The 27,362-nt window shown below is 40.8% G+C and overlaps 1 protein-coding gene across 1 annotated transcript in view; it reads right to left on the minus strand.

The window, feature by feature from the left end:
- The window catches only part of RFX4 (regulatory factor X4), a 103,097-nt gene that overhangs the window by 52,682 nt on the left and 23,053 nt on the right, over window positions 1-27,362 (minus strand). The window contains exons 4-10 of the mRNA XM_044980652.1: window positions 27,120-27,243; window positions 14,139-14,200; window positions 8,197-8,410; window positions 7,216-7,293; window positions 4,822-4,985; window positions 2,018-2,118; window positions 527-585 (exon numbers count right to left, since the gene is read on the minus strand). Coding sequence (XP_044836587.1) covers window positions 527-585; window positions 2,018-2,118; window positions 4,822-4,985; window positions 7,216-7,293; window positions 8,197-8,410; window positions 14,139-14,200; window positions 27,120-27,243 — 802 coding nt within the window. The remainder of the gene's footprint in view (window positions 1-526; window positions 586-2,017; window positions 2,119-4,821; window positions 4,986-7,215; window positions 7,294-8,196; window positions 8,411-14,138; window positions 14,201-27,119; window positions 27,244-27,362) is intronic.

Genomic DNA, 27,362 nt, shown 5'->3' on the forward strand with positions numbered 1-27,362 from the left:
TGCATCTTCCCCCCGACACATGAAAAGGAGGCTCACCTGCCCCCACACCACCACCTGCCCATCCTCTGGACCATGAAGAGGCCTCCCTGCACAAAGGGAAGGAGTAGGCTGAGGGAAACATGGGTGATGCTGGATCGGGGTCACACATCAGTCCTGTGTAAATTAATCAGTGACGACAACCCAGACTTGGGCTGTATTATCTGTATCATCTGACATGCCACTGCTTCTGGGAGCCGCACGGAGCAGGGCAAGCCCCCAACCCCACTCCCCGGCTGGAGTGCCGGTGTGAGGCAAGCCCCAGACCCTGCTCCCCGGTGGGAACTCAAGGGCTGGATTAAAACATCTGATGGGCTGGATGCAGCCCGTGAGCTGTAGTTTGCCCACCCCTGTACTAAAGCCTCATGTTCTATTGTTACCTCCAAGAAAGTTTCTCTTTATGCAATATCCAACCTGCAAATGTTACAACTGTCAGCAAAAGCAGCATAGAATAAACTTATCAAGAATGGATAACCACTGAAATACCTACCTGGCAGAGATGATTTAATGAGGTCTGCCGCCGGAGAATTTGTGAAAACCTTCTGGACACTGCAGGAAAGGAGAATTACACCTTTAGGTAATATGCCAAATAAAGAACCTTGATTTTAAAAGTACCTTGTTAAAACTAGCATCAATTTCCTTTCTGTTAAGACACACATTTGTGACTTATTTATTGTTCATATTAATTGCCCAGTTTTCAAAGATGGACTTTTGAATAGGACATCCAAATCTCACATTTGGATGCTCAAATCAGTAGTTACAAGTATGTATAAGGATTATTTATATCTGTAAATGATGGTTTGAGTGTCCCAAAAAGGGATTTGGGCATCTTATTAAGGTATCCATACTTGTAACGTAGGCTGTCAATATTTATTCTGCATACAGCATCTAAAATGTATGATCCCAATCCTGCAAACACTCACAGCCGTACAGCTTTCTGTCACCAATGCTTCCATTGGCTTCAATGGGACTGCACAAACAAGAGTAAATATTATGCCCAGCAGTAAGTAATCATTTGCAGCATAGCCAGGCATCAAGTACAAGTAAATGTTAGTGTGTTCTCAAGTTTATTCTCATGTTATAATCACTAAAGATCTGCAGATCAAAGCAAATAATCTATAGAGATATTTGAAGTCAGATTTGTTGGTCTTACATATTCCTTCTATGTTGCCCCTGGAGGTAGTTAAAATATATATATTCATTGTCCCAATATTTATATGAGCAGAACAGATTTCACTGTTGTGGATTCTCAATAGTTTTGAATTGACAAAGAACTGACAAAAATATTCTCAGGAAAACATTTTCCATAATTTTTGAATAACTAAGTAAATGACCAAAAATATCCAGTGGATTATTCTAATTTATGTCCTGAGTACTTTCTGCAAAACATACTCCTAATTTTCCATGCTGATCAGTAGTTAATCCTTCTCCTAAATTAGTTTTTTTTTTTTAAACTTCTGATGTGGAATGTACTGCTCCTGAAAAGCAAAGAATGGAGAGCTGTGAAATAAAGCAGGCTTTATCAATAGGTGATGCGCACTGCAGGCATCTACAAAGCATGTCTGAAAAGGCATAGTGCCCTTTCCTGTGGTGACAGGGTAATTTGATCCCCTTCATATTTAACTCTGGCACTTCTTTAGAGTGAGGGCCTCAAGCTGTATTCAAATTGTGCAAGTCTATAGGTTTGTTTAATAATTTGCTTTGCCTAATATCATGCTTAATGCTTGCTTACTGTCAACAAATTAATTTCTTATCAGAGTCCACAAAAAGGGAAAGACAACTGGTCTTAGAGCCGTGACTTATTACATTTAAAGGAAATTGGTTCTCATGAGTGAGTGGAGATTATTGGTTAATGAAAGATCTGTAATGCTGATCTTTTTTCATGACTAATGGAACATTTTTCTAGCTTCCAATTAATTTGTAACTGATAAATAACACATTCTTCTCACATTAAAAAAAAAAGAGATTGCTCAATACATACACTCAAATTTGATATTTCGGAGGTTTTCTGGCAGGTCATAGAGAGCTACTTTTAACCACTCATCCAGCTGTTTTGCAAACTTTCGGATCACCTGCGTCAAGCTGAAAAGAGAAATCACTACTTCAGAAAATGTACACTCTGTGGTCTATACGGCAGTGCCTGGAAGCATGTAAAGCCAGGGTTCTACCACCCAGCATACCATTTTTAGTTACAATTTATAAACAAAAGTACCTAGGACACAATTTTCAGATGTGGGCATCTTAATAGTACATTTAGATCCCCCATTTGGGATATGAAATTGACATTAAAGTTCATAATACAGGAATTCATGCACTTAATTGCCAATTTGAACAGCCACATCTGGATTCTGGAAGTCTCACTGGCTGTTTACGTTTAACAATTGTTCCATAACATAAAAGGGAAATTTTGACATAGCTTCAGGAGGGTAGAGTGGCTATTGGGCCAGATTCAATTCTCAGTTACACCAGTGTCTACATGGAGAAATTCCATTAGTCAGTGGTGTTAATCCACATTCACACTAGTATAATTCTTCTGAGCATAATTCACCCTACTACAGGCTATGGGGCCCACTGGCAGCCCAGTAACAGGGCTTTTTAGTGAATAGTTTAAACAGGACTAAACATAGGAAGCTGCATAAAAATATCAGACCTTTAGAAGTTTGGAAAGGGGAAGAAATAGCCCCATTACTGCATTTTGAGAACTGTATTCTCAAACCGGGTCAGATCTGAACCCTGATCATGCAAGTAACTGTCTGGGCAGCTCCTACACCTGTAGGCAGCCCCACTGTGAACATAGAGTCACCTGCAGGATCAAGGACTTGGATAGTATAGAAAACATCTGAAAATATCTGAAGCAAAAGGAAAAATACCCAAAATACGTTGAGCTCAGGAATAGTTTCAGATTCATCTTCCTCATTCAAATCAACTTTAAAGATGGCCTCCATACTTCACTAAGCTTGTGTTTGGTGGTTTCAGCTGGGGGCGGGGAGGGGAATCAGCCTCAACCTATTCAACTGTCATAAAAAAAAAACCATGGCCCTACTCTCAGTCATCACTTTAAGGAACAGTAGACTCAAGATTAGAGTTTTGAGCTCTATTGTGCCTAGCCCTGCCTGGGTACACAAAGGTGGAAGGGGAAGGACACACAGAAGTTTTCCCACTCCTTATGGAGCCCCTGTGTGGGGACTGGGCTCAACTCACTGGATGTAGTGCACAGCCAGTTTCCTCTGGATACTAGCTACTCACACTGGGGCAGGAAGAGGTTTGTTGCAGAGTTCATGGCCATGGTCCTGCCTTCCTCCACATGGGCAATCTTAGAGTGCTGGGCGTGGATGGGATTGCTTGATGCCCCCACTGAAAGGTTGGCTTTGTTGGCACTGCAACATTTGTTCCCAGGGAATTCCGGCTGAGTCAGCAAGATTTCCTCCAAGGGCTTCCATTGCTGTGTCTCCATTGCTGTGAGACCCTTCTGCACTCCCTCCAGTGTGGGCCATGGCTTAACAGCCACAATCTGGCCCTTTATATGCATTACAAAAGTCCATATTCACACTCAAGTCTCTCCTTATTTGCTCTGAAAGAACTAAGCAGCTTGAAAAAAGGGCTGCTATGCAATTTAATCCTTCCGATGAAATAGATTGGGGAGGTAGGGGGGAGGAGCTGAAGTCTGCAAAAACTTGCAAGATTTACCAAAGAAATCCACGCTTGTACCCTGTTCCTGGTTGCAGACAGATACTTTGCATCTACTTAAGAAACCATACAATCTGAACACTGCACTCTAGTTTAAGTAGAACAAAAGCCAGAAAACGTTTGCTGTAATTAGAGCTACAATAAAATGTAGGTGACCAAACGTGCGGTGCAAAGAGTGAACACTCAAAGCAATAGTCTCAACAAATTGTTAGCAAATCTTCTGCTGAATTTTGTCAAATAATTTTGACTATTGAACAAATTCATAAAAATCTAAGTCTGTTTTCAGATAATTCACAAAGAGAAAAAGAAGCTACATACACTGGTTGAATAAAACTGCAGTTAATTGATGACCCTAACCCTGCTTTCTCTATGTAAGCAAAACTCCATGGACACAAATGAATTACATGTAGGAAGAGAACAGACAAGATCTGACATGCAGATCAGAAAGGAGAATTTAGCTCTCAAACTACTGTGGAATTCTATGTATCTTTCCTGTAGAGACAGGCTGTGTGGGCCCTGGTTCTGGACCATGTGAAGAAAGTGACCCCCAAATGGACACAATTCTATCATGCCCACTATAGTATTTAAACGCATCCATGTTCTCTCAGAGCTCAGCCTTACACCCGGCCCCCACACGCATTCTATTCCTAGTAAGTGGAAGAACAATGTGGGTCAGAGCCTGTGACAGAGACCAATGCTTTGGATTTCTGCAGTTGTGTATGCATTTGTGCATATGCAGGTTGACCGTACTAACTACTCTTGGAGCCATAACTTGGAATATTGAGCTCTCAGTCCTGGAGAAGTGACTGAGCAGCCTCTCTGAAAGTTTTCAAAGGAAGCATAACGAAGCATTCCACTACCTATAGATTTCTGGTCGGCACTCGTTCACATGCCAGCTGCAGTCTCACCATTTATATGCTATGAGACATTTCTATCTATCTTTAAACTCATTTAAATTGATTCTGACCTGGATTCAAGAAATAAGAAATATGTAGGGAAATTATGCTTTTTAAGAACTGCACCAATAGTGAAAACAAATCCATACAATTAAGAAAAACAATTCAAACAAAAACTGTCAATACTGCAGAACATACTAACCTGTCAGGTAATGCTTGCAGTACTGTTGGCATCAAAACTCCAGAAATAGCTTTGTACAATATTGAATCACAAACCCCAACTATATTTACTACAGTGGAAGAACCCAATACAGGAAGCATGTGAGGCGGCATCCCTTGCCAAAAGTGCAGAAGAAAACTTTGAACCTAGAATTACACACACACAAATTATACATGGCAAATATGATTTTTTTCTTAAATGATCTAATTCCATATTACTGATATGTCACCATAGTTGTACATAGTGCTGCACAAAACTCACATGACAGAGTCCCTACCTGGACAGGCTTATGCTGTAACTTAGATAAACATGGTACATCATAAAATAAATGCACAGGAGGATAAATGGGCATTACCAGTGGGGAGATCAGTTTAAGGAAAGCTTTTGCTTTTGCAGACTGCAAGGGTTCCATGCATGCCACGCAATTTTTATTCTCCACCAGCAGGCACAATGAGTGCAGCACCTTGACTTCCACATATACAGCCTGATTTTCCACAGCTTGCACCTTGCATAGCCATTTATACATGTGCAAAGTGAATGCTGGAAGGAGGCTAGAGCTGGTCAAAATATGGGAAGTATTTTCCATGGACATTTTTGGAAGGAACAAAACATGTTTGGCTTTTTGAAAGACATTTTCTGGGTTTTTTGAAAAAATTGAAACTGAAAATGTTTCCACTAGAGAGGGAAAGGGGTGGGGAAGGAGAGAAATAGGGAAGGAGGGGAAATCTATTTTCAGATTAATAAATAAAAAGGTAGGTGGGAATTTCAGCCAAAACAGAAATTTTCTGTGAAAATTTTCATTTAGGAAAAAAAGCCATTTTCCATGGAAAAATATTTGATGAGTTTTAGAGCAATCAAAACATTAGTATTCCAATCTGATAGCATTTTAGACCCAATTTGAACTGATGTAAATGACTACACAAAGTGCAAAGCAGTTGAGAATCAGGCCTGTAAAATGTATAGCCATCAGAGGTGCTGAAAAACTATCCAATTTCCCAACAAGATATTTGACTAAGGAACTATTGTGGAGCTGAACCTGCAAATTCTCCTATATATATGCTTATTCAGTGCCACTGAAGTCAATGGGACTAGAACAGGGAGTATTTGCCTTATATAAGCTGTGTGTCGGTTTTACTCTCATTAAGAAACCGCCTTGATCCCTATTTGAAGATGGGCGATTGTTAACAGGGAAGCTACCAATGGAAAATATTAAAATGGGAGAGCATTCCTATTTTGCTTGACTAAATTAAAACATCTAGGCTGGATGTAATCATTTAAAGAGCCTCAGCTTGAAACTGGGAATGTGTGGGGAATAATGTAGCATGAAAGACAGGTTTAGGGAATTCTGCCCACACTCTGGCTGGGATGTTCAAAGGGGCCGACCCGAATAGTTGCCCAGCTCCCATTGACTTTCAACAGGAGTTGGGTGTCTTGACTCCCTTTAGGTTCCTTCGCAAATCCCAGTCTCTCTGTAGTCAGACTTATTTTCCTTAACTAAATACTTTCTCCATATGCAATTGCAAATTACTTTACACATCAGCAATTTTGGGAGTTTGAACTTCTTGAACTATAACAAAGGCTATGTAAGTGCATGACCAGAAAGTTCTCGGACTAAGAAAAATAGGTTGCAAATTTGTGGGGGTAGTTTATATACTGAAGCCAGGCAAACCTATGTGATGCCTCAAACTGGCTGCAATGAATCAGTCTGACTCTTGTATCCAGAATATGTGCCCATTCCTAACAGATATCCAAGCAATCGATGGTAAGTGTTACTAGCAGCACAAGGCTGGAACTGGGTAATGGTAAATTTATACTGACCATCGAGAAAAATTCCCGAAGATTGATATGTTACTGTATAAAGATCTCCCTAGGAAAGTGATGGAAGACTCATTTCTTGAATCACACAAAATTGGACTGGCCAGCACTTAAAGAGTATACTGTAGGGGCCAAACCTGCATTGGAGGAGGGGTAGACTAGATAATTTAGTAGATTTTTTTCTCTAATTTATGTGATGGTATAAATAAGAGTTATCATAGAATATCAGTGTTGGAAAGGACCTCAGAAGGTCATCTAGTCCAACCCCCCCTGCTCAAAGCAGGACCAACCTCCAGACAGATTTTTACCCTAGTTCCCTAAATGGTCCCCTCAAGGGATTGAACTCACAATCCTGGGTTTAGCAGGCCAATGCTCAAACCACTGAGCTATCCCTTCCCCCAGGCATAAATCACCATATATACACTAATGTAAATATCCTCCATTATTTACAAACATGTACCAGATAATCTATAATTTGAAATATCACATTCAAAATATGCTCCAGAAGTCCTGGATACATTAAATGTTATTAAACTACAGCTCTTTTCTTTCTCACCATACCTCATCAAAGTTGGCTCTTATTACAGTGTCTAGTATCCTCTGACAGTGAGTTCTGTACATCATAATAAAGGTAGAAACCTGAGAAAGAAAAGGAAAGACACATGAAAGATCATTTTACTTAAAAAAAATCAAATCAAATTTAAAAAAGTCTGCTTTAAAAATGACTATCAAAATACACAGTACAAAAGGAACATGGAGGTTTCCCTCCATATATAATTTCAAAAAATACTAAAATCAGCTGAAGTGATGAGTTCAATTAGATAACTATTAGGAACAATGCAAGTCTTAAAGCTAAATTCTCCTTGTTGAGACCTACAGAGGATTCCTTGATGGAGATTCTGCAAGTATAAAATGAGCAAAAAAACCTTGATGAGCTCAACAGGAAGAACATAGCCCTTAATTAGGATATATAGAACCCTATTAATTTTGTTCCGTTTACATATTTACTAAACACATTAATAGTGTCTGCAAAGTAGATCAATCAAGGGTCAAGACATTTTGCCATATGCACATATAAGATTTCTTTCACTTTCCAGCCTGCAGGAAGGAGAAATGTAGTAAATACACTATTTCCTCAGGAAAGTGTTATAATAGATTTCTTTCAGCTTGCAAACAAGGGAGTTCAGACTTTGTAGATAGTATAGTCAATTACAGAAACAGAGGCCTAGAATATTACAATTGGTGACATAAACGGATACCCGTTGCTAACCCTTTCTTACTGTATACACTGCGTCTACAGAATGAGTTTACATTGAACTCAGAAATGTTGAAGGGGAAAAAAAAGCTACAGTAGATTTTTTGTCAGACATTTAAGTGAGAGAAAAATACGTGCCCCTAGCACATGGAGCAATTAAGTCCCTCGTAAATAAAGCCAAGGCATTATTAAACTCACTGTTTTTTAAGATCCTTGTAGTTTAGATCAACCTTTCATCAACAGGAAAAAAGCAAGGCAAGCCAAAGAAATATTTCAAAAGCCATTACCTTCTCCTCTGGCAGACTGGCTGGCAGATTTAGATCTTTGACATTTGGAAACTCTGGCAGTAACGTTCCAAGTTTGGATCGTGGTGAATACGCCACTGTCTGTTTGGTTACTTCTTTTTTTCCTGTTTCATTGACCCAGGCTGCTCCTTTCTTAGAATACATCACGTCATAATACTGAGAGCTCTCTTTCACTGCAATGCCATAGTAATGGTACCTGATACATGAAGATACACATTTTATAATCAACCTATTCATACAGCATACAAAAAAAAGGGTGGGAGGAGAGGAAATATGCAATTGCTGGTGGTTTCTCTTGCAAAACAGATGTGTGCCTGGGTACATTTGGTGCACAAGCACCGATTTAATGGCAGAATGACATTGTAATGTATCAAATTTCCAAATATCAAGCCTGCTGGTAAAAATAGGTCTAATCAGGAAGCGTAAAGCTGGTTTTGTGGTAGGGCAGGGAACTAAGGGATTGCAACTTTTTGTTTGTGCTTTCTTAAAACCCTCAGCTGTAGCTTAAAGGTACTTGTTGTCTAAGCACTTGCGCTAGAGTTCTGCAGCTGATCACTTTACTTAGCTATGAGCAGAGACAGAGCGCCAGACCAACAGGACTAGTCCCTCTGCTATATTTCCAGCTCCCTGATTCTCAGGCCGCTGAGTGCTGGTTGGATCCTGGGGAGCAAAAGTCTTTATCACAAACAGAGCTGATTGGAAAACTTCAGAAGAAACAAAATTTCACAGAGAAACAAACAAAAACAAAAAAAAGCATGGCACAAATTGGCAAATCCCAGGAATGTAAATTCCTGGATAAAGTTGATGGCAACTTGGATGGCTATCCTCATTAGGCTGAGACCAATGAGGGCTGTTACATGACAGGATAACACCACCTGTGCTACAATACACAGGGAAAACAGAGCAGGCTTAACACTGTTCTTACATCACTGCCAAACTGAATCAGCCCTATCACTGTAAATTTGTGCTACAGCTTGGCATTATCATAGATGATAATGGGACCACTCATTATTCAGTCCAACCCCTGCATCAAAGCAGGATGGACAATATGATTCTTTCCATCAACTTGCCTAACCTTGACCACAGCAACCCAGCCATCAGTACCTCATTGTGATGATTATGAAAATAGACAATGTCACAAAAATATCCTTCTCTTGAAACATTCATTCACTTCTTTGTTTTTGCTAGAGAGAGTTGTCTGGCATCTTCATGTCCTCTCATAGGCCTACTGTCACAGACACCTTCTGGGGTGTGGCTCCTCTGGGAGCCCATCAGTGATGCTCCACTGGTCAACCAAAAGAGACTCACTTGAAAACATTAGACTCAGTGGGATTTTCAAAAGCCCCAAAGTGACTTCTGAGCACAAGTCCAATTGGCTTGCAATGGCATTTATGCTTCTACACCACTTCAGCACTTTTGAAAACCCCACTCTCCATTCCCTAGTTCCCTTTAAGGGCTTAGGACAAACCCCAGATTCCACTCAGGACAGCAGACTACCAGACTAGTCCTAACTACAGCTGGCTGAAATTCAGGATTTCTGGTTCAAGGGAAATTTGACAGTTAGAAATCTGACTTCATTCTGATGCAGACTGAAACCAAATTGTTCAAAGTTTCCTGTGTGAACTGAAAATTCTGGGGGGGGAGGGAAATGGTTTTGGAAACACCATGTGTGGCTTCTATAAGCAGCAGGTAAACTGACAAGAATCACGTCAACTTCATTCAGCAGCGCCCAGGCCTCCCAGGGTCTGTGCTCCTGGGGCGGCTCCACCCACAGGAAGTCCTGGGAGTCAGCTGGGATCCCCCAGAGCAATCCACACAGTGAGGCTGCCCCAGAGCCAAACCCTGGAAACACATGTTCGCCAGCAGCCTGCCAGGAAACCAGGCAAGGATCCACCAGAACTCTGCTTGGGACTTAACCAAAGGTCGTCGAACCGGAGACATTTCTGAACCATAGTTTGGGTCTGACAAATCAGCATTTTCTGATTAAACTTGCACGAGAAATTTCCCAACCAGCTCTAGTCCTAACCCTGTTCCCCATTTAAGATGTCAGTCTTGCATTCCTGCTCAGCTGCCATCTGCTGTACACACTGATGTGCTCCATTTGTTTGATCATAAGTCAGATCCTCTCAATGGCTCTTATGCTGCATAAAAGGGCTGTAGAGCAACCTAAAAGGGCTCTAAAAGCACCTTCATAAAGCTGCCTTCTGAGAGCCTCCTGGCAGTCCCTGATGAGGGGGGCATGCCAGAGGTGGGACTGAAGACAGGAGGGACAGGAGGGGCACTGCAGGCTGCCATAACCTAGGCAGGGCCCCAGGATCAGGAGAGCACAAAAATGGATTAAAGCCACCTTTGACTCCACACCCCCTGTGTTCTATCACTAAATTGTTCCTTTAGGGCTAGATTCTGATTCTTTTACTCACGCTGGGTAGCGCTTTACTCCAAAGCTAACCTCATTGACTCCATTAGGACTATTTGCGGGGTACATACAATTCACCATGAGTAAGGGATCACCATCTAGCACAGTCAGTTTAATTGGTGAGTTCCTGGGAAATTGTAGGTTGCATCATATGAGAGGCCTTTCCCTCTAAGAAATTCAGCAACTCACAGAAGCTCAATTTGATCTCAGCTATACCCGTTTCAAAATCAAAACCTGAACAAAAGTATGGAGAATTTGATAGTATTTTATTCTGTATTATTTCAGTCCTCGCATATTTCACTTAGCAGTACATTACAAAACAGGGTTTGTTTCCCCAATAGCCTCAAAATCAAAGAAATGGCAATATTCAAAATTAGCTTATTAGGATTATTGCTCCAAAGGACAAAAACTCCTAAGTGTCCTCTGCAAACATTCTTTTCTAACTTTTCCTATCAGTTACCATGGAAAAGAGTTAAGCCAATGGCCAGCATATGAAAGTTTGAGCTTTAAGAGAATAAAAGGCCAACCATACACAAACATTTTTAGAGCAGAGTGGAATGACTTTTCCTTTCATGGGCTGAGTACCTGCAGTACTCCTTCAGTGAAAGAAATAAAATTCCCTGCACACCATGTAGTTTCCATTGGGAAAAGTAACCCCATGTTCTTACAATTGAAGAGTTTCAAGCTATGGTACCATGCAGAAAGAAATCAGCTTTTATGTATAGCTGCCTTCTCATGGCTCACCTGTTGTGAAAATGTTTTTAAGCTCAGCGAGATAGAACACAGCTGCGTTCTTAGAGGCAATAAACCCTGTTGCAAAGAAGAAAGCTGTTCAGCTGATGACCAGAAGCATAGTGACATTGTAGCTCTGAACTTCCTAATGTTACTTTTTTCTATAAAAAGACTGAAGACAGAACAGTGTGAAGCTAGATAATCTTAACCACTGGTACATCTGGAGTTCCCTTTGGCAATAGGTGGGTAGTGGAGTGAAATGATATTGGCAGCAATTTGTCTGCCCAGTTGTTGAGAGGGAGACAGATGTTATCTTTTAGTTCTTAGTAATTTCTCTATATAACATTTAATTTGAATGTGATTGGATATTTTTGAAAATAAAAATAGAACTCAGAGCAGTACTGCATATGGCAAAGAGTGTGTTTATTGTGATGGACTGTATTGTGTGCATACATATCTTTACCTTTAATTGGATAAGATCAGAACTACTCATCTGGGTGCTGTGAGCCTTACACTGCTAACAGCTAAAAGAGATGTAGACCTGAAAGAGTTGAATTCCACCCCTCCTGTGCTGTGAAATTTTGAGGGGGCCAAGACATCCAGCACAGTGGCAATCATGAACTCCCTACGTGGCCCTGCATTTGTTTCTCTGCTGACTGCCTAAAACCTTGTAGATTGCTCGGATTATTTTGTTGTTTGTTTTGCCTGCCTTTCCTTGTTTAGAAAGATGGTTAAGGTCAGATGTTAGCAATAACCCAGGCCAAGTCTGAACAGCCTGGGAATCTTACTGGACAATCCAGTGAGGTGACACATGGCCACGGGATATCGTACTGACACTCCCACATCACCAAGAATGGATCCGGTAAATATTAAAATAACCACGTCTACCTGGAAATGCACCCACATAACTATGTAATGAGTTGGCCTGTTCAACTGGATGCTGTTCCTGAAGGTGTTCCCTCTGAAAGGCAGTATTGTGGCCAAATGCTGCCCACAAAGTTCTACAGCAGGACCGTGGCTACGACCAATTTTAAATGTGAAAATATGCCCATACCTGTGCATTAAACAGGAGTGTGATTGTGTAATTGCTATATATTTCTGTTTACGCAAATTAAGCATGGAACTGGGGCTCCTGGTAAACTGCCAGGAAGCCATATTCCTCAAATGGGTCAGGTTTGGGTGTCCCCATTATAGCACAAGTGAATTGCTAGTTCCAGCACTCAAATGACAGAAGTACCATCCTCTAGAGGCAATTAATATTATTGACGAACATGGTAGCACTCAACCTTTCCTTTCAGCTGAAAAGCAATTAACCAAATGACGATGCAGTTGACATCAGTGTGAGATAGCGTACAGTTGCATGGTATGCTACCCAAAACCAAACTGTCACATCTTCATACATACTGCCTTTGCTGAACCAGTGCCGAAATCATGTCCATTTCTAAACCTGGCTATCTCGAGCCCTCCTGGCCTACAATTTTTTGCTAATGTGCAGCTGGACTAGCCCATCAATTTCATGTCAATAATATTTTGGGTTATTAACCATTATGGTAGCTGGGCAGAAACACATTGGTCTTTGGGATGAGAGCTCAATTTTGAAACTGTCTGGGGGTTATCACTCTGGAAAAAGAGTTCGGTTACAAAACACAGGAAATTCTCATAAAAGTTGCCTCAGGGAGACAGTGGTGGGTTGTTGTACAGTTAGTTTTGATCTCAGCGAAGAGAACCTGCTAGAGACACATCACCATGGAACGATTTATTAGAAGGAAGTGAAATCAGATTTTAAAATGGTATTTGATTGAATATCTTTCATGTTGGTTTCTATCCTTAATATATGTGAATATATAGGTTTAATTATCATTTTATGTGTTTTTCTTATTGATTAGTAACATTGTGCTTGTAGGCTTTCTGTGGGAATGAAAAGTTTTACGAACAAATGTTTGCAGCCATACTAGTTAGGGCTCTCATTTTATATTTTACAAATTAAGGGTCAGATCTGGCCAATATGTGGACCTCCAAGGAAAACCTAGGTGTTGCAGGGAGTGATGTTGCATTCACTCTTCTTCCTGAATCAGTATAGACCCAATTCCTGTGATGTTAGGATGCACTTTACTCTGGAAATTTCATCTTTTGTATGAGACAGAAAACTCAAAACCTGACCACTTATGGTTATTAAAGATCTCATCTTCTCACAAGAGCAGAGGGTATTAACTCCAGGTTCCTGGCCAATTTCCAGTTTGGGCAATTGGATTCTTTCTACCTAAATTCCCTCTAGAATCTCTTTCTGATATAGTGTTCTGCCATTTATGCCCTAAACTGTATGCTATTGAATAACTGCCACATTGCACCCCAGAAATGGTTGCATTTCAGTGGTGGGTGTGAAGATCTCAAATAGTGTATGAAGTGCTCTGGAACCTTTTGGCAAGAAAGGTGCTGTATAAAATGTATATGAAACATAAATGATATTATAACTCTACAAAGTTTCAGAGAGTTAGCACAGAATGGTGAAATAAGTAAAAGATGCTCTTTAAGACTATTTATAAAGGACTGTAGTTACTACACCACTAAGAGAAAATATTACTTGGTAATGGCTTCCAAGGCAACAGAAATAGAAGTCAATGGGAATGCCACAGTAGAATCTTCAGGCAAAATTTGGTTCTAAAATGCTACAGGGAGAAATTCATCCCTGGTGTCATGCCCCTATCTTCACTGACAGGAAACCATGGCAAAATTTGGCCCTGGGTGAGAATGTGAGATAATACTATACGATGCTCACTTTGACTGGCCTCTGGTTCCGAGTCTTCTCGTTGTTAACTGTGGAAATTGTTGTCTTATTATCTGCAAATAAATACAGTGACATGTTAACAAATCCAAAAAAATCACATATGCCAATACTGTATTTTTAATATAGCCTGTTTTGGGTAGCATGAGGAAAAGGAAGAGAAATTGGATTGAACGTACACAGGGGAACCACGAGAAATTTGTCACCTAGTGTGCACAATCGCACTCACTCTGCAACGGCATGTAGGCCCAGTTCCCCATTCCAGTTTGTTGCAACTTGGTGCCCAGGATCACAGCACCACTCAGGTTTGGCCTGGTGCCAGGTCGCAACACCACTCACTGAAATGGGGCCCTGCGACCCTCCAGCATGATAAGTTTGGACCCACGGCCTCTCTGAGTGGCAGTGCAACCCTGCATGCTGGGTCACACTACCATGTGTGGGCGCCGGGCAAACTGCCTATTTTCCCTTCTCTCTGGGCAGCCGTACCCCACTCCCCACATTGGCACTCCTGCCAATGGTATGCACCATGTGTAGCAAACCGAGCTGTGGGCACCACTGCACGTACATGTAAAGTGTGACAGGAGAAATCTGACCAAATTAGCTTTTTCTAAAAAACGATGTATTAATTTAATCCCTTTACTGAATGAGGCAAAATAACAAATGAAATTCAGAACAACTCCATTCACTTAAATGAAATTGCTCTGAATTTATACCAGAGTGAAACGTGATTCATAAACTTTAAGGGCACAGTTCTTCCCTTAAGCTTAATGAGAGTTTCACCCAAAATTGGGTGTACTATTAAAGTTGCTCATATATGTGTTTGCAGGATCAGGAGCTTCGTGTTACCAGAATAAGACATTAATTATTAGAAAATTTGCTCCGTGTCTGGTCAAATAAGCCTGAGACTTTACAATTTAGGTAACTTGGTTATGAAATATTAATATGTGGGCAGTATCTCATCTTGATGGCTCTGGAAGCAGAATCTTTCTTAGAATGCAGTAATTCTTTCGGGGCCCTCACACTCCTGTTATTAAAATACTTGCACTGCTATCAGAGGATTCCTTGGAAAGATGTTGCTGTTTGACAGAGGCCACAATTCTGCTAGATGGGGTTCACAGTTGTGTTTACAGGGGTAGGGCAGAGTTAATGCAGGCTTAATCTACACTCTGGATGGAGAATAACAGTGCACTTCACAAACAGGATAAAGCAAAGAATTTGAACACTGATTTATGCTCAATCGACAATGAAGAAGACTGGTAAACCAACACCACATCTTCAGTGCTAGCAACATTTAGGACTCAGACCATTATTAATTCAAACAGTAGATCGTGCCTTCAATAACTACTGACTCCTTCATGCAGTCTAGTCCCTGCACCAGCGCAGAGCCCCTTTGTATGGGTCTGCCCAACTCCTACTGAGGTCCAAGCGAGTGGAACCCCCCACAGGAATGAGCCCAGTCTGCAGTAGCACATGAGGCATGATGAAAACTCTTTCAGCAGAACTGCCAAAACAAGAAAGAAAGCAGTAGGCCTTGCAGATTGGTATGGAGGAGGACTTTCTTCCTTTATTTTATTCCTAGGCGTTCTATTTTCCACCCTAGATTATTGCTGAATTTTTCTCATACTCGATGAAAGCCATGTAAAATTAACTGAAGACAAAGATAAAAGGAGCTGTTCATACAGAAGAAAATGTCAATTAAAGATGAATTAAATAATATGGACTTTTTCATAAAGTTGTATTTTACCACAATTGGTATCAGCAATCACTGTCTAACCCTGACTGATGATCAAAAGCTCTGGAAAGGGCATTTGGATCAAAGGTGTTTTATAAAGATTATTACAGTATCACATATTTAGCTTATTCTTCACACATTTCTTGCCAAATCTACAAATGGTTTTCCTTGTGCAATAGATAATCAATTTGTGTTTGTTTCTCAGAACCTTGCACACACTTTGGCTTATGTCAAAAATGCTACGTATGTTCACACTCACTAGGCTGTTCAGCTTTAATTTCTAGAGCAAAACTTCAGCAAACAGTAAAACACTTTTGTGGAGCTGTGAAAGTTCAGCCTAGCTGTTTGATAAATGAGCAGACGGGCAAGCAGCCCCTCTTTCTTTTTTTGTATGGATTCAATGAAGCCTGCCTAAAGAACACCACATGCTGTTCCAGCTACTGATCTAACATTCCGCAACATCTCAACCTTCCAAATTCCCTTTAATTACACATTAATCCCACCCCTCTCTCTTTCAGTTTCTGCAGACAAGGTTGGGGGCTCCACAGGGCTGTGGGAAAAAAGGCAATGTTGAAGAACCACTTTCTGGGGATTTTTTTCCTTTTTTTTCTTTTGGTGGTTGCTGTCACTCAGAACGTACCATTCCACTCCCAAAGTTGAATATTACAGCAGTAGATTCAAAAGCAAACTTATTCTATTTTACTTTTACTTTTAAACAATGGAGTAACTTTCAAAGTCTGTCAAGTGCTGATTAAATGTTATAGTGAACACTGTAAATGTGACCCTATGAACCATATGCTGTGGGAGTTCTTAAAATTTAGAAATTAGATATGTCTACATACCAGGGCAGAAATGATCAGGAAAAGAGAAGAACAAATAAAAGCAGAAAATCAGCTGATTTGCCTTCCCCCTTCCCCCCCAAATCCAGTATGTTAAGCAGTAAAATATACTTTCTGGAGCACTGCTGAAGTGTGTGTTGCTTATAACAATATTCTGTATAAATTATTTTATTAAAAGTCCAGCAAAACTTTAAAGGAAAATTCCAGGATTTTTCCAGAAAACACTATGGGTGGGTGGGGTGTAAGTTCAAGCACAACAGATGTTATTTAAAAAATAATTTATTTTCAATGTTCATATTTATATGGTTATAGATGACTTTCTTCTAACTCCATGGATGGAGCTAGTTCCCTGCCAAGAGGCAGGAAGTGAGGCTGAGTAGGTTGGGGAGAATTGTGCATTGAAATCAATGGGAAAAGCAGACATGTGTGACTGTTGGTTTTAAAGAGTGTTTCCACTCTGAAAAGTGACTAAAAACAGCAATATGTGGTTTCATGTTTATTGACTTTCAGTGACTGACAGAGAAAATTTGCTCTTTTTATAAGTAAAGAGATGCTTTTTTTCTAGCTGTCAGAACTGAAAATTCAACTTAGGATCTGAAAATTAAGCTAGGCTCTTTCCTTCCCATCACCAGTAAAGAAGATTCTGTGGGGTGGCTGCAAAGATACCAATGAGGGCAAGATCTGACTCTACAATTTGAACTTGCTTAATAATTCTGTTGGTGATGTGTGAACAAGAATGGAATCCAGCTGCCTTCCTCGTGGCGATGTTGGCTCTGCAGTAGCAACAGAGGTAAAAGATATCATGTGAAATCGTCCCTATACTGGAGTGAGTGGGAATTTGCCATTGATTTCAGCGAGGTCAGAATTTCACCCCATATGTCCCTAAAGTGAGCAAATATAAATCTGAAAAAACAGAGAGAGCTTTGCTGAATAAGGAGGTGTCATTTTTACATTGTCAATTATTAATACTAAAACCACATTTTTACACTAAACTTTGTTTTACATGAAGTTTCATTTGGGATTTTTTAGTAAGATGGGGCCCAGGAATTTCACGTGAAGATAATCTGTGCTCTCAATACCACCTCAGGAGCCAGTGCTCGACTGATTTCCTTCCCTGCTTAATAACTTCAGCTCTGTCCCTTTCATATGTGCCTTGGCTGAGTCCTGGTCTTTCCTTCTTATGAGAGGGAATCTTGTTTATTTTCCTGTGAGCTATTTAAAAATCTCCCTTATCATTTTGTAAAGCAATCACACAATTAAATAGTCATACCTGATGCTCCTATTAGCGAGTGCCTGGGATTTAGATAAGGTAGGATTCATTATTTCCTAAAATCAGAGCTGTATATTTTTCTTCTCTTTTGAACTATTACCAAACACATCTGCATTTGTTTAACCCTTTTGACGTTAATCCTGAAATGTGGTTTGATGAAAGTGGACAGAATGTCTGTGTTGTGTTTTAATGTTATTAGCGAGAAGTACATGAGGGACCCTTTTTTGTGTGTGTGTGGTGGGGACAGGTGACCTTTCCTCTCTGAGGCTATAGGGGACACCAGAGATAATGGGAGGAGGGCTCCCCTCAAATCATTCTTATACATTTGAGGTTAAACAGTTGCAATGTAACATGCAATATCTATTATATAGCCACAAAAACAACAAGGAGTCTGGTGGCACCTTAAAGACTAACAGATTTATTTGAGCATAAGCTTTCGAAAGCTTATGCTCAAATAAATCTGTTAGTTTTTAAGGATACAGATTAACACCGCTACCCCTCTGAGGCTATATAGCTATTACATTAAGAAGCATTTAATCCAGCTGTACTTTTGAAACCTAGAATAGTTGCCTGAGTAAATCTAATTTAAATATCAAGTTAAATGTACTTTTGGTAACTCTTAAGATGTTGAAATAAACAGTAAACAAGTCATATCAGTGAAAGTTACCAAATGTTTTATAAACAATTATATAGAAAAATATACAAAAAGTGCAGATATCTATATTGTACTCTGCATGTGCCATGTAAGCATCAGGCAGGGATAGCTGCAAAAGATATAACTATGCTGCCGAGGTGCACTCTGCCCTTCCGATTTATGCCATCTGTAATTTCTATTATTGCATCACACATGCCTCAGCAGTATGAGACTCAAACACAATCAGGGTCCTCTCTATCTTTAAAATGAGACGTGTATTGTCTATTCTACCTTTAACCCCTGCACCAGGGGCCATCATCCCTTATCCCATTCACCAGTGAGCTGTGAACTTTCTACTTCCCAATTATTCCACCTAAATTCTTCCCTGGTATGAGGCTCAAAAACAGCTTAGGCCTCAGTCTTCATACTGACAGCTAAGGATGGGAGAGACCAGCCATCTTTGTGTTCTTGTGAAGACTCTAGAACTTTTTGGTGTATCAGTTAAAATGTTGTATTTTGCAAAACCTTTTCAAAAAAAGATTCCACTTCATTTAAACTGTTATTTTTTGAAGGTAAATTTAATTTTTACAAGTGTATTTGAGCTAAATGGAAGCCTGTGCTATGCTTTGCAATTCTTTCTACTTCTTATTTGAAAATTATTCTTGCCATGCTCCTAACATTATCAAGGGCAATTAAAGAAATTTAGAATAAAACAAAAACTATATATTAACAGCCCAGAACTTGAAATCTGCCGGAACAAAACAGAATTCCCACCACTAAGATTCAGAGTTCCAGTCTAGAACTCATGATTACCAAGTAAGTTCTAAACAAGGCGAGAGAAATTCTCTTACCCCTGCTAATAATTTCTGCCATTCAGGTCTGTCTCCAGTTTCCCCAGCAGGGCCCGTCATTCACTGAACATTGACTGATGAGCTGTGCACTCCCTGGGGCTTCCAATACTGCACCCAGAGCACATTCTTTGCGTGTGTGAAATGAGATACAAAACGCAGTGTGTGCTATTCCCCAGTTTTAGGGTAATTATTTTTATTGCTCTGGTCTAAGACAACTCTGCCAGGGTGGTCATTCTCCTCTTGTTTGTTGCAGGGGTGAGCTCACTCTCTCAGAGCTGGGCTATCTGTATTTCCCATTAGTGTTAAAACACGAATCACAAATACTGCTGGTACCTTCAATCTTATACAGGAAAGGTGAGGTTCTCACAAGTGCGCCGCTTTGACCTAACTCTGCTCCCATTTAAGTTTTACCAACTACTCCAATGCCAAGTGCTTTTGAAACCCCACCTGAGCACTCCCCCGCATACATATTCTAGGATCAGTCCCCTAATTATAGGGCATCGTGTAGATGCGCTGCCCCAGGAAGAACAGAAGGAATGCATTGTGCTGCAGAGGCACACCACTGAGATGCAATTCCTCCAGAGCACCCCTTTTCCACTGGTAGGAAGAAGCATGACAAATCAGCCCATTGTAAAATAATACTCCCCTCCCCCTGCATCCTTCTAGCTCTGCTGGCCCGTGCATTGTGGGGGAGGAGGCATGACCTGTGCCTACTGCTCACTCCCACCATGCCCACTTATTTGCGAGGGATGTGGGAGGGTGGGAGCATTGGGAGGGTACTTTACCCCTGCTCCCAAAACTGTGTGATTCCAATGGAGGAATGAGGTCATAATCCAACCCTAAATCTAGATTGTGACATTGAGGATTCCTATGTCCCAGCTGATACTATCAAGCAAGATAAGGCAGGCTCTTTGCACCCACTTTAATCACTGGTCCCTGTTCTGACAACTACCTGTTGAGCAGGATCTTACCCTGCAAACAGTCCTACCGGCTCAGGCCCTTTAGGGAAGTTTGTGAAGCCCTTGCTTGAATCCAGCTATGTACAAAATCTTCCACTGCAAGAGTTCATCCAGCTCGATGGAATTCAGCCTAATTCACATGTGACACTGCACCCCATATTCTTCCCAGTGATATGATGATGATAGGATTATGGCATAATTATGATACATTTTGTACAAGATAAGTCATGTGAGGTGCCATTGAAAAGGTTATGATTTGCTGAATATGCTTATCCCATTTGTATATTGGCATCATTTTTGTATCTGAAGTTTTGAACATTGACTATGTATCTGTACTTCAAATGTAGTTACACCTGGGTAACGCCCACTAGACAAGGTGCTTTTGGTCTAAATAATAGGTGGGGAAGGGCCTGTTCAGGGCAACGGGCCATTAGAAAGAACAATAGGTCTTAGGAGAGGCTTATCTCCCACCTCGTGAGCCTTCCTGAGAATGCTACAGACAGCCTCTGAGTGATGGCTGCTATGACTCTACAAATGTGTGACCAGGCCACAAGATGCTGGACTCCATCTAGGGCTGTCAGTATTTTTCCACAAACTGCTCTGGGAACCAAGTTTTGAAAAAAAGAGTTCCTTCCCTATGCTAAAAGCAGGGAGTGACATCATTAGAGGCTCTTCATTCCACACACAATAAGACTCCTGGAAACACCTGAAGAACAGAGACTGAACTGGGGGAAAGTGCTGGACCCAGGCTAAAGGGATTTCTAGCCTGTGTATGAAACACCTGGGGAGTCCAAGCTGTAAAGCAAATGCAGCTTGTCCCTTAAGAATCTACAGCCTGCTTGTATCATTTCTCAGGGTGAGAATCGACTAATTCATATACAATCTATTGAGTATATTAAGCTTAGTTTGCATTTTTGTTTATTTACTAGATAATCTGCTTTGATCTATTTGCTATCCCTTATAATCTATCTTTTTTTAGTTGTTAAACTTGTTTTTGCTTTAATCTAAACCAGTGAGCTCTGACTGGAGTGCTTGGGGAAAATCTCTGCTTGGTTACCACAAGCGTGCATTGTTCTCTTCACATTCAGGGATAGGCGGTCGGGTATTAAACCCATATACTGGCAAGATTTGACCAGGGCAGGACGGAACTGCACTGGGGTCCCAGGCTGGGAAGCTGGTGGTTAGACAGCCTGCATGTAACTTCAGCTGGGTGTGAATGCTTGTGAAAGTGCAGGCTGGAGGGCTTTGCAGCTTGTCAGACAGTACAGTGTGAGAGGGAGCCCAGGCTGGTGGGTTGGGGGCTGAGTGGTACCCCAGTTCCAGATGGCACGCCCGAGGAACCTGTCACAGCACAATCAAATAGATTGTTGTTTTTTCAAGATTAAAGAACCATTGAACACTTTAGCCCAGACTCTCAGTTGAGTTGTAGCTGCCTGTAATGGCCAGGGTGTAGGCAACTGGACCAGTAATGTCTGTTGGGGCAGGATTGAATACAGGACTCAGAAGTAGTCACCAAGCAGAGTCAGGAGACGGGTATCAAGGTCAAGCCAGCCTAGGGTCAAAGGCAGGAGTCAGGATCAAGGCAGAGTGAAAAACAAGGTTTGAGCCATAGCAAGCCAGAATCTGCATTGTTGCTCAGACAGCTCCCTGGGCCAACTTCCTGGATTAAACAGTTGGTGTGGACCAATCAGGCGGCTGCAGGGTTCTGTTGCTCTGGCCTCTTCAGGAAGTACTTCCTGGCTGTCTTTGCCTTTGTACTTTAAAACTGCTGAAATGTGAACATCTGAAAACGGTCGCACATGAGGACAAGCTTGTCAGGAGGGGATTTACAATGCACACTCCTGATTAGTATGCAGGGCCTAGCCTGTACAGTAACCATTTAACAAGGGCAAACTCATCTTCAGTTCTCTCCTCTGATCGATTAAACTAATTCATTTGCTTTAACGAGGGAATCGCATTTCCCTCATCTTTGAGTCCTAAGCCAATTGGTTCTCAGGACCCTAAGGAAACATGACTGGTGAGAAGGCACAGATGTATTTTTACATTTTGCTAAACACGTATGTACTGTGTTTGACTGCCCTCGTTAGTATTGGGCCTGAAGTCTATGGCACGGACAATTGTCACATAAGATACATTTTTATTAGATATTGTTTCCAGCCAATACTGGAAAGAAAAAAAAAAGAATGGGGGGGAGGAATGTTAAATTTAAGGATCAGTGTGGTCCACTAGACAAGGGGCTAGCATAGGAGTCATGAAACTAGTGCTTAATTTGTGCCGGGACGTGCCAGGACTGAGCCCCAGCACCTCTAGGCTTGCTGTGTCACTTATGAAAGTAAAAAAAAAATTGCTTGAGCCCCAGCACCTAATTGCTTGAGCCCCAGCACCTCCTTCATTACCAATTAAGCACTGCAGTAGATGTTCTGTCCCTGGCTCTGCTGCTGAACAGTTGTGTGAGCTTAGGTACGTTTCTGTGCCTTAGTTTCCCCATCTGTAAAACTCAGATAATAGTTACTGGCAGCCTGTATTATAGAAGAGGTCACATTAGATGACCTAGTGGTTCCTTCTGGCTTTGAACTCTGACTACACTGTGGAATGATCATCTAGCAAAGTTTGATTTTGAAACTTTTCTAGTTATAAGAATGAAAAAAATCTTAACGATGGAAGGCCTGTTTCTTGTTTACACTAAAGCCTTGTCTACATTAGAAGGAGTTTGCTGGTAAAGCTATATTGGCAAACCCTCCTAGTGTAAATGCAGCTTACACCAATAAAAGTGCTTTGCTAGTATAGTTTATACAGTTCTCCAAATGAAATAAACTATATCAGCACAAGGACTGCATCTACTTAGAGGCTTGTGCCAGTATAGAATGGCATAAGAATCAGTGACATTACTCTACTCCCCCTTTACATTTAAAAACATGGGGCTTAATTCTCATTTGCGTCCAGGCCACATTACACCACTTTGGCAGCGTACCCTTTACACTGCCAAGGGTGGTGTACGGTGGCCTTAGTATGAATGAGAATCAGCCTGTAATTTTTTGCATTCTTCTGGATGCCTAGTTCTTTCTTTTTCCCTTTTAAAATATTTATTTGCTGCAGCTGGCCAAAGACGCAGCAGCATCACATCAAAATAAGGAAACAATGGAAGGAGGTATAGAACCTCCAGGCTGCACAATGGAGTTGCATGAAGAACACTGGGAGGGAGCATAAACCCATCACGAGACACTGCAGAGTTCCCCTTTGGAGACATTCAGGATCTCTGAGACAAGTGTTAAAACAGAAAGTTGGGAGGGTGGGGGGGAGAGATTACATCTTCAGGAGGAGGGATTAAGAGAGTGAGGAGCATATGGGGTCATGAAAGAAACAGAGGAAGGAAGAGGCTATGTGAGAGGACACTGGGGAAAAAAAGGGGAATGAAAGAGGACAAGGCTTTAGTGATTGGTAACTTTACAGCAATGGTTCTAAACCTCCAGTATGAATCAATGTTCACCTGAGATTACTGACAGATTTGGGAATGGATGGAACAGTTGGGAAGATTTTTTAAATTAAATGTTTGATTCACTGAGTCCTTTGACTTTTTTTTTTAAATGACCCAAATAATGGGGTTTCCTGTATTTCTGCCTGAGGAGTATTTCACAAGCTGAATATTCTCACAGTCAGAAAAAAACTTTTCCTCATATGCAGCCCAAATTCCTTTTTCTTACTTGTACCCCATTGGTCCTAGTTAAATGCTTCCCTGTCCCCTCCCACTGGCTGCAAGTACCAATCTAACTAATACTGCTCCCTCCTTAGGGTGAAAGCCTGGTTCCATTGATGTCATTGGGAATTTTGCCATTGACTTCCCTAATTTCAGCCTCAGTCAAGGTCTGGTCTTCTTTAATTATTACTTAGATAAGTTATACAGATAAAAATGCCAAGCGTGCCCAAGGCCTTGTCTGCGCTAGGAATAAAAAAGGGGGTTACTTGTTACTACTTGTTAGCAAACCCTTTCTCCTAGTGTGGATACCCCTTAAGTGCCAGTGAGGATTCTGTTAATCATCCCTTTTATGCTAATTCTGTTTCTCCATCTCTTTTCACTTCTCTTGCTCTTTTTTGAACTCCCTTTATTTTTGTTTCCATTGTACGTGTATGCCATTTAAAGGAGATTTTAAAGGCACTCCTGAGCTGAAACCTTGAACCCCAAGTCTTGGTCTAGACCAAACATTCATAGCCAAGTCAGAGATCTCCCAAAATGGCATTTATAAGTGAAACCTTATGTGTACCGGTGGTATCAGTGCTGGTATATTAATCGAGAAGAAACAGCTGACTCAGAGGTAGTGTGCTAGGGTTTTACTCATTGCATATGGGTAATTTTTAGCTCAGGACAGAGAGCTCTGTGCTGTAAAACAATCTATTGAAAAATAAAATCAATCAAAAAGCAGGAGCCCTTATGTTTAACATTACCCACAAAGTTCAAAGTTCAAAGATGAATCATAAATTCAGTGAGATCCACTCAAAGGCGAACTGTCCATAACTTCACTAACAGATTTCACAGAACAACTAGCCTCTTTCTCTGGAGTAGAGGACAGCTGCAGTGCACTGATGAGTTGCAATAAGGGCAAATGTTTCTGGGTTTCTGTTCAGCCAGCTAAATATGGAAACCCTCAATTGGCACCTACTCATTTGTGCCTGGAAGGACAGCCCCACTTCCAAGGCACACTCACTTTAAAAGTTACTGCGTTTCCAATTTGTTAGAGCTCCAGGGGTGTATCTACACTAAGGGAGAAATTGACGGCAGAGTCATTGATTGCGTGGAGTAACTGTTGGCTTCACTGGTCCTTGTAATGGTTTAGTATCTCCGCACAGCAACAGTGGGTTTGACAGAGCCATTTTGCTACATTCAGATTCCTACAGATAGCCTACTGCCTCACCACCACAGCTGTACCAGTGCACTCAGATTCCTGATGTACATATCCCTGCTGCTGGGAACATGGAGTTGGGGGTAATTTGCACATAGGATGCAGTGAGAAGGCTCATTTGTGTGGGCTCCTGTCTACAATGGAGAAAGACCGTTGTGTCAGCTAGAGCTGAGCTAAATCCCACTCTAGGTCAGGTGTTGCAACCAGCTGGTAAAAATCTGTATTTGTACAAGATGCTCCAACTAATGCTTTGGGGAAGGGAAAGGGTCTAAATGCCGCTTCACCTAATGTAGACATGACGGGAAAGACCAGTGCACTTTGAGAGGTCACGAGTGTGGCCTGACATTTCAGACAGGCAAAGCATGTTTGTTTCCTGGCGAAACAATTTAAAATTTTACAGCTGATGCATCATTTACGGACGTTTTTGTAAAGGTAACAAAGGTATAATAAACATTTTACCTGTCTAACAAATTTCCTACAGATTGACAAATTTGGCACTAATTTCCATTGTTTCTAAATTAGTCATTGGAACAATATTAACCACTTAGTAGCAGTGATAGAGCAAATAGGCTGAACAGAAGTTAGAATAAAAATATTGTTTCCATTTACTGCATCTAAACAGAACTTTAACACAAAGTCAACCTAACCAATTAGGGCTTGATAGCAATTAATTCACCGAAATGGTGCCACACAATGCATTTTACTTGCCTCACTAAACTACTGAAATAAACATGAAATACAAACATCCCATTAAATGTTTTCTCTTCTTTTGGCCTCTGTTTTAGGAAATAATACGAGCAACATTTTTGATTCTGTAAATACATAGCACTACTGTACAATTAAATGAGATTAGCTTCCATTGAAATTAGCTTCAGAGTGATGCTTGCAAACTTTTCAAAGATGCTTGGCAAATTTCAGCATGTTGTATCACAAAATACAAGATTAAAAGGTCCAGGGTGTTCTCTTGAATAACTTAGAGGTAGTGTAATATTTACTGGCAGACTGTGTTATAGAGGAGGTCACATTAGATGATCTAGTGGTTCACTTACTTTTAAGTAAAAATTGACATAATCCCATTTTGCACTTAAGACACCCACCTATCTGCAAATTCAAAAGTAAGAACATCTGGTAATGTTCCAGGCTACTGAGAGCTCCTAAAAAGACACTGAAACTCAGTACTGAAATACACAGCTAAGTTTTATTGATCACATCTGTACTGACTGAAATTCACCACTCACAGAAGGCCAACACAAGACATATAATGGGCCTGGTTCTCCTCTCACTCGTGTTAGTGTAAATCAGGAGTATCTTTACTGAAGTCAATGGGCATTCCAATATTTCTGCAGAATTAATGAGCAGTCCTGTCCATACTAAGTTTTTATGACCTGAATTGTTGCTGTTTAACACTTATAAATATTGTTATTACTGTTAAAGCAATATTAAGGAATAACAGAATTATTTACATTCTCTTGAATTTGGCTTCCATGTTGCCAATGCCATAAATGTCATTTTGAAGCAAAATGGCTGCCATGAACAGGCAGATCATAAAAATCATCAATTTTTTAAAATGCATTTTCACTTTAACCATGATGAAAAGCGATCCCGACCTTCTGAGTGTTTAAAATGCTTCACATTTTTCTTGGAGTTTTAATACGGACCGTATTCCTTTGATGCATCGCCATCTCTGACTTGAAGTGACAGTTTTCCTGAGGCTAGAGCCTTTATCATTTTAAATATCAAAATCTCACCAGAGCAAGGTTAGAGAGCAAGGCTTGTCATTGCAGTTTAGACTCACCTTCCCAAAGCTGGCAGCGTTAACAGGCTGCGTGTCGTTTTTCTCACAGAAGTCCAAATAGTGCATATAGAGAGCACTTCGAGGAATGCAAACGCCTTCTGCAATCTCATAGTTCTCCTCCAGCCTTAAAAAGCAAATACCAAACAAAGAAAACTGCAAATATGTTGGCTGCCCTGAATTATAAATAGTGTGCAAACCTGCACGTTTAAGTGACTTTCATGTCTCAGCTAACCTCTGTTTTAT

This window comes from Mauremys mutica, chromosome 1, assembly GCF_020497125.1.
Source record: "Mauremys mutica isolate MM-2020 ecotype Southern chromosome 1, ASM2049712v1, whole genome shotgun sequence".
NCBI classification, from domain to species: domain Eukaryota; kingdom Metazoa; phylum Chordata; order Testudines; family Geoemydidae; genus Mauremys; species Mauremys mutica.